This window comes from Scleropages formosus, chromosome 4 (assembly GCF_900964775.1).
Source record: "Scleropages formosus chromosome 4, fSclFor1.1, whole genome shotgun sequence".
Lineage (NCBI taxonomy): Eukaryota > Metazoa > Chordata > Actinopteri > Osteoglossiformes > Osteoglossidae > Scleropages > Scleropages formosus.
Genome location: NC_041809.1, coordinates 38,630,789 through 38,646,005, shown reverse-complemented (window position 1 = coordinate 38,646,005; position 15,217 = coordinate 38,630,789). Strand labels below are relative to the sequence as shown.

The following is a 15,217-nucleotide window of genomic DNA, read 5'->3' as shown; positions in this document are numbered from 1 at the left end:
AGCTTCCTCATCATCATGTGCACCAGGAACACGTTACAAAACACTTGTCAGAATTTCGGAGAAAAGGGTCGTTGTCGTTTTTGTCCGAGGAGGTTCCTTCTGTTTTATTTTGCCCGCTGCAAATCATGTCCTTTGTGGTGCTGCAGCAGGCTCCAGAAAAACCGAAACAATGTGTAGTAAGAAATACTTTTTATTTATTAAGGAGGAGCGCGAGAAGATGAGATGTGTGTCAACTTTTGTGTTCGCATTCATTTAAATCAAAGATTCTCATTCTGTGCGTGCGTTGCGTACGCACGATTATTATTATCGCTCCGACTGAGTCCCGGCCTCTTAACACTTGATTTCAAACTTCTCTTTCACGTTCCTTCTTCATCTCACTTTTTCCTGCTTTCGTGGGCAGCCAGTGAGGTGCAAACTAAGCGCTGCGTCCGATATCGCGTTTGTCCAGGTCAGGAGCTGGACTCTGGAATCCGACTCCGACTCCGACTCCGAGCTCAACGACGATCATCCTCCCGCTGCTTCGTAGCCTCGGTCGCCAGCGGAGAGCCGTGACGACGCGGCTCGTTCACCGAGCGCCAGTCGTCTTCATAGACGCGGCCCTGTGCGACAAACACGTTCTCCGCGATGCTGACACCGGCTGAAGTTGACTCCGGGCCTGCAGGCTGGAGCAGTATCGCGTTGCAGGGGAGCTTTGGTGGCGCTGACATTTACCGCCCTCCGGAGCGGAATCCGACGCGACGGTGCAACGTTTCACGGCGGCCGGGGCTGCAGCAGCAGCAGGCAGCAGGCAGGCAGCAGGCAGGCAGCAGGCAGGCAGCAGGCAGGCAGCAGGCAGGCAGCAGGCAGGCAGCAGGCAGGCAGCAGGCAGCGAGGTCCCGCATCTGAAGACTTCTGACTTGTGCTTCCACTTTTACACTTAGAGTCAGCAGTGAGCGAGTGAGTGACCGACCGAGGGAGGCATCATCGATCATGAGGAGCCGCAGTAACTCCGGAGTGAAGCTGGACAACTACGTCCGCATGGTGCAGAGAAGCGTCCTTTGTCACCAGGTGGGTCAGCGCTGCGAGGTGATGCGTTGCTCTCAGGGCCTTAGGCTGGCGGAGAAATCGTGCTCTCGCCTACTTGAAACTTTGTGTTCCGATGAGTCCGTGAGTGACCCCGGCCCCCTGTGCCCTCCCTCCCTGTTGTTGTTCAGCTTCCTTTCGCTTCGTTCGCGAATAATTATTATATATATCATGTCGGTCGGTGCAGCTCTAATCTACCGTGATCATATTGTTGAAATGAAATGTGTGCTAATAATAATACTTGAATCGTTACACGAACGTTTACATGTCCGCTCCATCATCATGTGTTCATGATTTATCAGACACTAGTAGTTTTGTCCGAAGCGACCAGCGTCTCGTAGAAAATACAATGTATTCATTATTACGTGAGCAGGAAGAGACACTTGGATGGATCATAGAGACGCGCGTGACTCTTAAGTGCACTTTGTTTCTTCCTTTCCACCATCTGAAGCAACGTTCATCACACGAGCAGCTGCACGAAACTTTATCTGAATATCGACAATTCCTGATCACCTTCCTAATTTATTATTTCTTTATTTTTTTAAACATTTACACTACTGCATTACAAGAGTAGCTGTGTGAAGGTTTAGCTGTTCTTCGACAGTTAGAGTGTGTGAACATTTACGCCTTACGTGAACTTAAGAGGGTGGGGGATGCGGTGGCGCAGTGGGTTGGACCACAGTCCTGCTCTCCCGTGGGTCTGGGGTTCAAGTCCCGCTTGGGTCGCCTTGCGACGGACTGGCGTCCCGTCCTGGGTCTGTCCCCTCCCCCTCTGGCCTTATGCCCTGCGTTGCCAGGTTAGGCTCTGGCTCCCTGTGACTCCAAATGGGACAAGTGGTTCAGAAAATGTGTGTGTGAACTTAAGAGGCATGGTGGTACAGTGGGTTTGGCCAGGTCCTGCTCTCTTGTGGGTCAGGGGTTTGAGTCCTGCTGCTTGGGGAGCCTTGTGATGGACTAGCGTCCTGTACGAGTTACGTGCCCCGTGTTGCCGGGTTAGGCTCCGGTTTGCTGCAACCCCACTTGGGATGAGCGGTTTCAGACTCTGTGTGTGTGATGAACTTAGATGATGAGCAAAGTGAGTCTAGAATAAATGAGTTTTAAGACCCTTTTTTAAATGTGGACAGAGATTCAGCAGTTCTGAGTGAGAGGGGGAGGCTGTTCCAGCACATCAGAGCCAGAACCGAGAACCTTCGTACTTTCGCTGTTGCACATTTCGTGCGTGGGACCACCAGGCGGCCAGAGGTGGAGGAGTATGGCAGTCTGGGTGCAAAGTGGTAACAACATGAAAGCTGTTACCAGTCAGCAATGCCAAATGTGCCCATTACTTCAGACTTTAACTCACAGTTAAGAGTTTACTAGTGTATTAGGTTTTGCATTCAGTAAGAAATGACAAAGCTGAAGTGTTTCTTGAAGTGTCAGCCTAATGAAGATGAACAGTTAAACCGTGTCCCGTACACAGTGTCCTGACCTGCCAAAGTAGCAGAGAAAGAGATGGACACCATTAGGTTCATTTAAGACTGTGCTCAATAGGGAACTCGTCTTCTTCAGCGTAAGTTCAGTGATGCAAATAGCCATCGTTGCGACACAATGTGGCAGACAGCCCGTGTGTGTGTGTGTGCGTGCGTGCGTGCGTGCGTGTGTCGCAGGACCCCGTCACAGGGCTCCTCCCTGGCAGCAGCGAGCATCCCGACGCCTGGGTGCGGGACAACGTGTACTGCATCCTGTCCGTGTGGGCCCTCAGCCTGGCCTACCGCAAGAACGCGGACCGCGATGAGGACAAGGCCAAAGCTTACGAACTGGAACAGGTACGCTCTTCTCTGGCCTCTTCTAAAGTCGTTCTGCGCACGTGCGCATTTGTCATTTGTTCTTCGATCCGATATACTTTCATCCCGGGTGAACCGTACACGTACTAAGAGGTAGCACTGAAATTACAGTGAGAAACACCACACCCCGTATGAAAGCTGCACTGCGGAATTTACCACAGTATTCATATAGGATACGAGACTCGGAATCTGAACAGAAATGACTTCTCAAGGGAAAATGTCTGCAGCGCTCCTATTGTCGCTTTCTCCGAGGCTGCATTTTGTCACCTTCAAGGATGCCGGAGCGTGTTAGTAAATGCCAGGGGGCACGAGCTCCGTGGGGGTCGGGTTCTGGAGTCTCATATTACCGTAGCTGATGGGGGGTTGGAATGGTTGGAGGGTCAAGAAATGTCAGGGCTCGATCTGGCTGTAGAGTCCGGGTTGTGTTTTCTAACCGACCTCATGTCTCGCTGGGTTTGCAGAGTGTCGTGAAGCTCATGAGAAGCCTCCTGCTGTGCTTCATGAGGCAGGTATGTCGCTGGATGACGGACCGTTTTGGGTCCACCCTTTAACCGCAAACGTGGCATCCCGACACACGTGGGTCCGGCTGAAAAAGGAGGACCTAATTAATCACGTTGACCCTAGTGCCAGCAATGAATCCCAGGGCGCAGAGCCACATGTTCGGTGGAAACAACCTCCAGGCACCGTGAGAAGCTCATCGTGTGTTTCGTGCCTCAGTCGCCGTGCCTGTATTTATCAAAATCTTTTCAAGACCCGAGAGGAGCAACAACACCCAAAAGCTCTCGTATATTCCAGCTTCACGGAGCTTCTGGAGTGAACCTCACTGGTGGTGCCCGAGCGGTACTGCGCTCGTCCTGTGGGCATCACGGTGGCACAGCGAGTAGTCCTGGTGCCCTGCCGCTCCGCGGTTTGCGTGCCGCTCCCAGGTTCACCTGGGTCTCCTCCTACGGTCCAGAGGCTCGTTTCTGGCAAACTGGGGACTCTACGTTGCCCTTAGTCCTTAGTGTGTGTCTGCATGAGTGTGTGGGTTGCATTGCTCTGCTGCACGGAGCCAAGGTGCGCGGTACTTGGGGCGCGACCCGCTGTGCGGCCTGGCACGCCCACGCAGCGTGTGTTCGTCTCGCCCTTCGTCAGCTGGACAAGGTGGAGAAGTTCAAGTATAGCAGGAGCACCGGGGACAGCCTCCACGCCAAGTACGACACGCACACGTGTGCCGCCGTGGTGGGGGACGACGAGTGGGGCCACCTGCAGATTGACGCCACTTCTCTCTACCTCCTCTTCCTGGCTCAGATGACGGCCTCAGGTACGAGATCCGCTTTGCAGCCGCAGCCTCCAGGACGCTCTTGCCCTCCTCGCTCTAGTCTTTCCTCCGAGTTCCTTCCTACCACAGAGGCCCTTTTTGGCACGTTTACCTGTGGAAGTGTGTCCACTCTGAGCGTTTGCTTGGCAGGCCTGCACATCGTGTATACCCAGGATGAGGTGGACGTCGTCCAGAATCTGATGTTCTACATCGAAACGGCGTACAAAGTCGCAGTAAGTGCCCGACTAGACGACACGCCTGCAGTCCCCGTTTGGGCACCGGTTAGTCTTTCTGTGCCGTGTCCCTTAACCGTTCTGGGCTTCTTTAGGCCTTCCCTCTGCTCTTTGCTTTTCAGGACTTTGGCATGTGGGAGAGAGGAGACAAGACCAACCAGGGCATCCCAGAGATCAATGCCAGCTCTATCGGCATGGCCAAAGTGAGCCTCTAACAGTAGCGATAACATTAATTGTGGATTTATCAAAATGTGTAGCAATATTACATTATTCAGGTGACACTTTTCTCTAAGCGACTTAGAGCGTGAAGCTGCTTACGGTTATTTACCCGTTCGTACAGCGGGGTCATTTTTACTGGAGCAACTTTAGGGTGAGTACCTTGCTCAAGGCTACTACAGCTGGAGGTGGGGATCGAACCTGTGACCTTTTGGGTCTCAGCACCGCTATGCTACTAGGTGTCCCGCTTATAAAAGCTTAAACTCCTGTAGTCATGTGTCAGAACTATGAAAAAGACTCATTCTGAGCCGCTCTGGGATTTTTGGCAGATGCTTCTGCGAAAAAAGTCAATTCAGTTTTCTTGTTTAAAAGAAAATATTATATTAGCATGAGAAGCGAGTGAAATGAACAACGTCTCTGTGAAAGTCCTGGATTTTAAGCCAGTAGGAAAGCCACTAGTTGTGAGAAATATACTAAATATTCAGTATACCGGAGATAAAATGGTCCTCTGCATCATTACGGATTGTTTTGTATTTAAATACTGTACTTTTAGCAGTTTTTCAAAACTTTGACCAGTCTGAGACACACTATGTACAGCCAACAATGTGTTTACGTGAAGAAATGAGGACGTTTCTCAGCGTCCTGTATCTGTTCACATTTGAATGTGGAAAGCGACAGCGATTCTCGCAGTTCATCGTGTCACGAAAACACACATTTCTTGACATCGGCCTCTTTGCACGTAGGCAGCTTTGGAAGCCGCGGATGGTCTGAATTTGTTTGGCGCCAAAGGAGGCCCTGCGTCTGTTGTGCACGCTTTAGCCGACGACATCCAGCACTGTCAGGTAGGACGGAGGAGGCCGAAGGAAGTCGTCTCCCTTGCGGCAAAGTGTCTGCTAAATGACTAAAAGTACAAGTAAATGTAAATGTAAATGTAATAAATTAATGGCGACTGACTAAGTTCTCCTCTGACGATGAGTCCTGGTTAAAAGAAGCTGGAAGTTGATTCACGTTTCCACATTTATATGGAACGTTCTCATGTCGCAATGGAGCAAGTGGCTCCGAATCATCAATACACCGGTAAAGTAACAGCGCTGTGTGTTTCTCCCATCTCTTCATTTTCAGTCTATCCTTAATTCTATGTTGCCAAGAGCTTCAACATCCAAAGAAGTGGATGCTGGTGTCCTTTCCATCATTTCCTACCCGGCGTTTGCGGTCGAGGACATAGATGTAGTGAATACCACCAAGGAGGAGATCATTTCCAAGCTGCAGGTGAAAGGCCTCCCGTGATCCTACGCCCCTTGCGAGCAGTCAAGCGGCACAAAGATCCGTCCTGCAATACGTTGTCTCCCATTTCGTTCTTTCCCTCCAGGGGAGGTATGGATGCTGCCGCTTCCTCAGAGACGGCCACAGAACGCCGAAAGAGGTGAAATTACGAACGCGTTGCTGAATGAGCTGATTTCAGCTGTCAAACTGTGAAAGGTGTTTCAATGCTGTCGCTGTCAGCAGGATTTCTCAGCTGTCAATGTTCGCGATGCGACGTATAAAAAAAAAAAAAAACGAAACGCGCCGCCTCTCTTGTTCAATAGCCGTACGAATGTGCCCTCCCTGAACGGGACGGATCTTTCTCCAGGACCCAAACCGACCTTACTACGAATCGGCTGAACTCAAGCTCTTTGAGAACATCGAGTGTGAATGGCCGCTGTTCTGGACCTACCTCATCCTGGATGGGATCTTCACTAACAGTCCGGAGCAGGTTAGAAGCCGGACGTGACATCCCTGGATGGAAAACGCTTTCCGTGAAGTTCCTCATTTCGTGCTTATGGAGAATTATCCTGCTGTTGTCTTAACAGTTGAACCCTTCCTTTGAGCCACTCAGGTACAGGAATACAGAGAAGCCCTAGAAGGGATTCTCATCAAAGGAGAAGATGGGATCCGTGTTTTGCCTGAGCTCTACAGCGTCCCCCCAGATAAGGTAGGCTGAGCCTGAGCGGCTCTACTTCGGGACGTCTCATACATCCTTCATTGGTCAAATGGGAGATATTGTCCGGAAAATGCCTTTTTGGACACACAGCACATTCAAGCACGTTCACGTTCCTTGGGCCTGTTCTTATTTGGTACTGATGAAATGTGTGTGATAGTTGTGAAACCAGTGGAATGGACCTCGTTTCAGCCAGTGTTGTTGAGAGTGGCCTCATGAAAATCACTGCAGCTGTGTTTGTTTCAAGGTCGATGAAGAATACCTGAATCCGCACACTGTGGAGAGAGTCCCCATGGGAAAATGTCCCCTCAAGTGGGGACAATCTCTTTACATTCTGGGGAACCTTCTGGCAGAGGTAATCGCAGAAGCAACTGCAAAAGGTTCATTTTCATTCGTTCTGACCTTGTGCTGCTCGTGCTTTTCTGAACTGTACAGCTCAGTTGGTTCGACACATTTTCTTGTCAATTCGGTAACTCGTGCAACCTGAACACCCAGCAGAAGAGAACTGCAATTTTATCATTTCCACCATTCGTCGAATCTGGGAACGTTAACAGCACAAAGCACAACGTTTAACTCACTTGAACATGCAGTCGTTTAAGACGGAACGCAAATAAATGAAACGTTAGTCCACTTTTGGACGTTTCGGCCTCAGCCATCAGTGTCTCTGCATCGGTTAACTCGTCTTCCAGGGCTTGTTGGCCCCTGGAGAGATCGATCCGCTGAACAGGCGGTTCTCCACGACAACGAAACCCGACGTTGTGGTCCAGGGTGAGTGTGACACATGTATCCTGCTGTCTTGCTTCGCGGGCGAAGGCCCCTGTTCACTGTTATACTTATAATGAGATACAATGAACTTGCAATGCGTAGTCTCACAAACTCGGGAACCATCACACTCCTCCTGCTCTTCTTACTCGTGCTATTCCGAGGAGCCGTGGGAACTTAAAGCTGCGCCACTAAGTTTCACAGAGAAGGTGTCCTTTTCATGTGCATCTGTCATTTGTGCATTCAACCGTAGTACAGGGTGAAGTAAAAAGAATGTGAAAAATCCGCAGGAGACTGCGGATGACCCATAGACATCCTAAGAAGAAAGCTCATTTCAGTTTGTTCCTCTAGTGTCCATCCTAGCTGAGACAGAGGAGATCAAGGAGCTTATCCAGAAGAATGGGATTACTGTGCAGACCGTAGAGGAAATTTACCCCATTCGAGTCCAGCCTTCACGAGTGCTCAGTCACATCTACGCAAGACTAGGTAACCCTAACGGCAGCTGTAGCTTGTACTTTTCTATATCTCTGCCCGTGGAAAATATGTTGTTGTTTTTAGAAGTGTACCGCTTTTTCCCGTTTTTCCCAACCGTTGGGCCACTTTTCTGCTAAAGCCAGTGAGTGAATGAAGAACGTCAACATGGAGATGAAGGATCTGTGAAGGCTGTCTCCCCCTTTCCAAGTTTGAATGATTATCCACCTTATTTTCGGTCCTCATACGCTTCACTGCCTCGCCATCTCACACGAAACTGATCTCATGCTCAATCTCAAGGTCGAAACCAGAAACTTGGCCTGACTGGAAGGCCTTACCGTCGCATCGGTGTGCTGGGAACGTCAAAGTTCTACATCATCCGGGACACAATCTTCTCTTTTACGCCGCAGGTAAGAGCCGACAATCTGCCGCCATACTGCTGGTCTTTAATTTAGAAGGCTGTACACAGAAAATACGATAAAATTACAGCACTTCAGCTGGATGCATTCCCACCGGCTTTTACCGCAGGACCATAAATACAATACGTGTGTCCAGTACTCGTAGACTGAAATACAGAAGTTTTAGGCAAAATTCTTTTATAATGACAATAAAAGCGGGTAAGTAATGTGTTGGACTGTGAACATAATCATACACAAATGCGCAACATGATCAGTTACTTCCTCTTCACTCCTTCTAGTTCATCGATCATCAGCAGTTCTATCTCGCGCTGGACAACCACATGATCGTCGAGATGTTGCGCACGGACGTGTCCTACCTGTGTTCGCGCTGGCGAATGACTGGACGACCAACAGTCACCTTCCCTGTCTCGCGCACCATGCTCAGTGAGCTTCTCCGACATCCACCCAGTGAACATACATTGTCTTCAGTGCGAAAAGCCTCACATCTGCGGGTAGAGCAACTAGCTCAACGTCATACTGGTGGCACAGCGAGTAGTGCTGCTGTCTCACAGCACCTGGCTGGTGCGAAAGGATGTGGGTTTGATCCCCGCTCAGCCTGTGTGGAATTTGCATGTCGTCTGCATGGGTTTTCTCTGGGTGCTCTGGTTTCCTCCCACATGCCAAAGACATGCTGTTCAGGTTCCCCCATAGTGTGTGAGTGACAAACAGAGAGAGTGTGTGTGTTCCACTGATGTATGGATGAGTGACCCATTGTAAGTAGTGTATCTAACAGTGTTAAGTCACCGCAGTGAATAAGGTGTGTGGGCTGATAGTAACACTACATAGAGTTCATTGGAAGTCGCTTTGGAGAAAAGTGTCTGCTAAATAAATGTAGATGTAAAATATTGGCTCTTCATGTTGTTTGCAATGTTGCAGCTGATGATCATAAAGACTTGGATCCGGCTGTTCTGGCTACTTTGAAAAAATTGCAAGATGGGTACTATGGTGGAGCAAGGTAAGAACAAGAAGACTGAGGAAGGTCTGACTGCATGTTAGACGAATGTAGCACTTGTGATTTCCAAGGCTTACCTGACTGTAATGTCATGCTCCATTCTGAAAAAATATTACTGTATAAAACCCTTCTCTGGACCTGACTGAACTGGCAATGACGGCCAAAGAACAGTGTAAAATTATGGGCACTGACGTACCCCAAGCCAAGTCTATAGTTAAACATGTTACTTTGCACTTGGAGAGGGTTTAAATGCACATCATATCACTGACGTTCATCCGTCTAAAGGTGCAACTTTGGTCTTTTCCATTGGTCTTTTGCACATATTGTAAAGAATAAAGACAGGAAGGCTGGCAGACTTCTTGACCACATCCTGCTGTGCCCACCTGACCTTCATGGATTGTGGTAAGTTTGCGAGAACCAAGCCATCAGCAGAGAGACGTGAGCTTCAAACTGTACGGATTCCTCAGTTTATAATGCAGGTTGCATTTGTAGAGGAAGCGTTAACTAGATTTGAATGAGGCAGCACATCTCTTCAACTGTAAATAAATCTTGTGGGAGGACGTGTGTTGCTCCTCCTCCATTCACGTGCTCTTTGTAGAGGTCGATGACTTGGCACAGTACCTAGATAAACTGCTCTCAGTGCCCAAAGAAGGCCTCAGTCTCAGCACCACGAAGGGTGGCCTGAATCGCTTCCGTGCCGCTGCCAACAAGACCTGCGAGATGGTCTCTCTCGTGCGCAAGGCTCGGGCGCTCAACATCCACAGTGAGTCGCGTGCCACCCTTCGCCCGCTCTTCTTTGGACTCTTCTGGCAGGCAGCCGATACTGGACTGACAATCACATTTCTTTCCCAGATGTACATATGTACCTCCCCACCAAGCTGTTTCGATCCCCGCAACCAGCCCTCAACCTGGTGGATTCACAGGATAAGGTATTGCGGCAGTAGGCCTCTGTGACGGCATCAGATGATGACTATAAACAGTTGTGGATGTTTGGCCAAGCACAGCAACGTGTACGGCTTCTACCGATACTCCTCTGCTTGCTTCGCCAGGTGCCTGAGACGGAGTCCCCTGTGGTAAACCTGCCCAGAGATGTGAATGGACATATTGACTACTGGGCACTTGTCCAGATGCTGAAGCAGTCTCAGAACCTCCAGGACCGGGCAGACATCCTCTATATTTTCTTCAAAGACAAGTGAGGGTTTGCCTGACTTTTCTTCTCTGTATGAATTCTTTCAGGTTGCTGCTCTTTCCGGTCCCTCAGACATCTTTGCTTCAGGCTGCAGCATCTGCACAGGAAGGCACAGGGTCCATCCACAGTTGTGTGTTCAGACTGTTTTGAAGTCATTGGTGTGTTTGGCCAACAGGGGCTTGGACTGGGACACAAAACTGCATGGCAAGGGGTCGACCGTGAGGAAACTGCTGAGCGATCTGTACGACGCCGCTCAGAGTCTGCGGCACTGGGGTGTCGTTCGCATGATATCGGGAATACTCAAGAAGAAAGTGGAGGAGCTCGATGAGGTTCCTTGACTTGCCATTCTTCTCTGTGCCCAACCCTTCTCTGCGTGCATCTTTGTGTATCTACAGTGTAACAGTGTATCTGAAACATTGCGTGCTTTTCTACGATGAGCACTATAGTGCCAACCTTTGGCTTACTTAGGATATTGATTTTCGCGATACCGATTTCCAGGCGTGTTCCGACTTACTGGCGCACCAGAAGCACCTGACAGTAGGTCTACCGCCTGAACCACGGGAGAAGACTATCTCAGCGTGAGTTCACCTCCTCATTTACAATCCTAGCACAGTAAGCTGTTGTCTGCGCACGGTACACCACCAGTTTAGTGTATTTGGTTCTCCATTGTAATCGTTTGGTTGTAATTTTTCATTATTGAAGCACTGGGTATGAAATGTAAGTCGTGTACTTCAGAAGCACAAACGTATGCCCTACACAGTCCAATGCCTCCTGACAAGCTGGCTAAACTGATTGATGATGCTAGTGAAAACAACATCGCCATCGCCGTATTGACACAGGTTAGTGAAGCAGCGATTCAAATTTCGGACCCAAGTTCCGAGTTACATAAGTACTAAGGCTCATGGGATATTTTAATGTAAAGTTCTGGTTTCCACCCAACAGGAGATCATGGTTTTCCTGGCGATGAACATTCGCACGCAACCCAAGCTCTTCACCGAGATGTTCCGCCTCAGGATTGGACTCATCATCCAGGTCATGGCCACAGAACTTGCCCAGTCACTCAGTTGCTCAGGTGCCTTCAGATTACTGGCTAATATTTATTAGAGATGGTGTGTGCTGGGGGTTCCTCAGTCCTGGAGGACCTGGAGTGTCATCAGGTTTTCCAGCTGTACTTAGACCTTTATCAAGCTCATTTCTCATAGATGAAGATAATTCATTCTAATTTAAAAAAAAAAAAAAAAATCAAAACATTTCCTTCAGGGGAGATGTTTTCTATCCTCCTGTACAGACTGATTCCTCCAGTGACATTGCATGGAGAAGGAGAACCACATTAGCAGCTGGCCTGTTCAAGAAGCAACATGGACTCAGCACTCATTGCCATGTCTTTGACTCAGGCGAAGAGGCCACGGAACGCCTGATGAACCTGAGTCCTTCTGAGCTGAAGAACCTCTTGCACTACATACTGAGTGGGAAGGAGTTTGCAGTGCAGAGGAGTGGTGAGTGAAGGCATCCCAGCAACTGACACTGCTTTGCGTGTGTGTGTGTGAGAGATTTTTCTCCTGGGTGTGCTTATGTGCTGCAGTGCGCTCTGTGGGCAAGGGCTTCAGTCCAGCCATCTCCATCCATGACGCTGGCAAAGTGGGAGCCACCAAGGGTGAGAGAGCAGGAATTGGCAGCAAACCGAAGACCGACGTAAACGTGGTACGGACTCTATGCCGTAAAGACGGTTCTGCCACTCGACCCCCAGGCTTGTGTGTGTGATTTTTGTAGTCGTAATGAGTGGGGAACCAGTGCAGTTTCATTATTTGGCAAACATTCTAGATAAATATTATTCATCCTCTGTTAAAATGACCTGAAACAAATCCCAGTTTCTCTGGCATCTATCCTTTGAGTTTTTGACAGTTACAAGATATGATGTAAAGGAAATAATTAGTCTGCATTCATATGTATCTTATAACTGAAATGGCAGATAAATAATCCTTTTTGACATTAACCTCTTGTTTTGCAGCACGTGTCAAGCCATTCGCTGGATATCGAGCACATTGAGTCAGGCGTAAGAATATTATTATTATTATTATTATTGTTATTCTTGTTAGAGGGGGTACGGTGGCGCAGTGGGTTGGACTGCAGTCCTACTCTCCAGTGGGTCTGGGGTTCGAATCCCGCTTGGGGTGCCTTGCGGCGGACTGGCGTCCCGTCCTGGGTGTGTCCCCTCCCCCTCCGGCCTTACGCCCTGTGTTGCCGGGTTAGGCTCCGGTTCCCCGTGACCCCGTAAGGGGCAAGCGGTTCTGAAAATGTGTGTGTGTGTGTGTGTGTGTGTGTGTGTTATTCTTGTTGTTGTCGTCGTTGGTGTTTGATTTCAGTTGTCAGCTGGGTTGACTAACCAAAGAACAATCTTATTATTGCAACTTTATAATGAAGCAGTTATTTATTGGTTATTAAGTAGACTGTGATAATTTCATGCTGAGACTTGCAATAGCAAGCAAAAGTATTTCTCCAATTTTTCAGGGCCAAAGCATATTGAAAGGTGTTTAATCACTGAATACAAGACTGAGGAGTTGAAATAAAAGCTTGTAACTCATTGTTTTGCAGAGATATAAACTTCCACCCATCGAGTCAATCAGTGGAAATCTGGGCTTTCCTGTGACCCGGGACAGCAGACTAGGGCAATGGATGCGCAGGAGGCGCCTGGATGGTGCCCTCAACCGCGTCCCTGTGGGCTTCTACCAGAAAGTGTGGAAGATCCTTCAGAAGGTGGGACTCCATGGTGCTGAGCATGAACCGCATCTTAACAACTGCTCTGGTCGTCCACCTCAGAGTCCTGTTTACAAGGACTCCTGATGTGCCTTTAAATGGAGTGAAAATAGAATAACCAACAAGTGGTTCGTATCAGATCTCAGGTGACACCTAAAGAGGGGAAAATACACTGTGCAAGATTTGTTATTTTGTGGAGAGCATGAAGGTTTCATGTGGATCTATGGAAGAATCCTGTCCTTTCACTCTTCTCTACTGTAGTGTCATGGACTGTCCATCGAGGGCTTTCTCCTCCCGTCATCAGCGACGAGAGAGGTACGCAGCATATCGACTTCTCACAAACACGCTGAGCCAGACAGGTAGATGCTTTTTACTCCCAACAATAATGGGAATCAATCAATCAAGGTAAAGGTAAAGGAAAATCAAGGTAAAGTTATAAAAAAAAAAAAATAAAAAAAAATCCAGATTTTCAACTCAGAATTTTCTAAATTGGAAATAAAAAATTAATCTGGTTTAAAAATCGCATTAAAGCCCATGTGCAGTTTGTTTCAGATACAGATATTTACATTTATTCATCTACATTTATTCATTTAGCAGACACTTTTGTCCAAAGCGACATACATTTCAGCAAAAGTACAATTTATGCATTACATTGAGAGAAGGAGACATAGCTGCAGACATGAAAGTCTCAAGCAAACCTAGTTTGTTCCCTCCCACTTGCTGCACCGAGGTTCATCGTTCAAGTAGGTGCATAAGACACAGGATAGACAAATCCTGATGCCCACCTACCATTTTTTTTTTAATATTATAAGATGCACAAGCAAGCAAATACAATGCCAGAGTAGTGGCTGAATAAAGGGCTTATCTGGGGATGCTCATGAAGTTAGTGTATGAACATTCACACCATACATGAGCTGGAGAGATCTTGGGCAAAGTGGGTCTGGAAAAGGTGAGGTGAGTTTTCAGACCCTTCTTGAAAACAGACAGAGTTTCTGCAGTTTTGAGTGAGAGGGGAAGGTCATTCCACCACAACGGAGCCAGAACCGAGAACTTCTGTGCTTTACCTTTCGTGTGCAGGACCACCAAGCGAGCAGAAGTAGACGAGCGAAGGGGTCTGGCTGGGGTGTAGCAGTTAATCAAGTCCTGTAAATCAGTATAGTAGATATGTCTGATCTTATACTGTATGTGAGATGCTTTCTTGCGAGGAACCTTCTTGAATAATTACGTTTACACTTTGTTGGTTTCTGCTCTCCCCACAGATGACCCCCGGCGAGATTAAGTTTGCCGTGAACGTGGAGACGGTGCTGAACCGCATCCCACAGCCTGAGTACCGCCAACTGCTGGTAGAAGCCATCCTGGTGCTCACCATGTTTGCTCAGGTGGAAACCCCAAGCATTGGCAACATCATCCATGTGGACAGGATCGTACACATGGCCAACGACATGTTCTACCAGGACCAGGTATGTCTTTCAGCCGTTGCTCTTTGTCCTGTGACCTTGAGCTGGCAGCCAAATCACTAACCTCACCCCTCTGCCACCGCCCCCCCCCCACAGAAGGATCTGGGTGCCGAAGACAATCTCCTAGTGAGAGATCAGTCCAATGGGATCTGCAGACTCCTGTATGACAGTGCGCCCAGCGGCCGTTTCGGCACCATGACCTACTTGTCCAGAGCGGTGACCGCCTACATCCAGGACCACCTGCCTGGTGGCGCTTGTGCTGTGCAGTGATATTGATAGAGCCGCTCTTTTGGGATAAGATCTGCGTGATGCTTTAGCATTAATGAGTCTTTCTTCTGATTTTCCAGCACCATTTGTTACTGAAGCTGTTTTGCAGGACTCTGTTTACTGCATTTTTTTCACGGCTTCCTTAATACCTAAGTGTTTCTGAGTTGACAGAAGAAGTGTTGGGCTTCATCAGTAGTGCTTTTTGAGTATGTTCCACCTCTTATATACAATAATACACAGGGAAAGATGTTCAAACCTTTGTGCAAAATCTAGGGGGGCTGGACACAAACTAATC

General features: G+C 48.5%; 1 protein-coding gene across 2 annotated transcripts; it reads left to right on the top strand.

Annotated features, from left to right (window-relative positions):
- The first annotated feature begins 284 nt into the window (after nucleotides 1–284).
- LOC108934429 (phosphorylase b kinase regulatory subunit alpha, skeletal muscle isoform-like) lies at nucleotides 285–15,111 on the top strand. 2 transcript variants are annotated; one of them, XM_029251285.1, is made up of 33 exons: nucleotides 285–787; nucleotides 921–1,047; nucleotides 2,709–2,867; nucleotides 3,347–3,394; nucleotides 4,020–4,188; nucleotides 4,336–4,418; nucleotides 4,541–4,621; nucleotides 5,378–5,476; nucleotides 5,757–5,903; nucleotides 6,004–6,057; nucleotides 6,265–6,387; nucleotides 6,511–6,606; nucleotides 6,860–6,967; nucleotides 7,302–7,380; nucleotides 7,726–7,860; nucleotides 8,146–8,255; nucleotides 8,543–8,687; nucleotides 9,180–9,258; nucleotides 9,587–9,657; nucleotides 9,854–10,018; nucleotides 10,108–10,184; nucleotides 10,305–10,447; nucleotides 10,620–10,773; nucleotides 10,943–11,022; nucleotides 11,205–11,283; nucleotides 11,387–11,516; nucleotides 11,839–11,940; nucleotides 12,027–12,145; nucleotides 12,453–12,497; nucleotides 13,037–13,198; nucleotides 13,460–13,513; nucleotides 14,458–14,658; nucleotides 14,752–15,111. In XM_029251285.1, the coding sequence occupies exons 2-33, from the start codon at nucleotides 970–972 to the stop codon at nucleotides 14,923–14,925; spliced, it is 3,549 nt and encodes a 1,182-aa protein (XP_029107118.1). In that variant the 5' UTR covers nucleotides 285–787; nucleotides 921–969; the 3' UTR covers nucleotides 14,926–15,111. The 2 variants fall into 2 exon arrangements, with proteins under 2 accessions (XP_029107118.1, XP_018607755.2); XM_018752239.2 differs by lacking the exon at nucleotides 285–787 and having other exon boundaries at nucleotides 807–1,047.
- The last annotated feature ends 106 nt before the right edge of the window (nucleotides 15,112–15,217 follow it).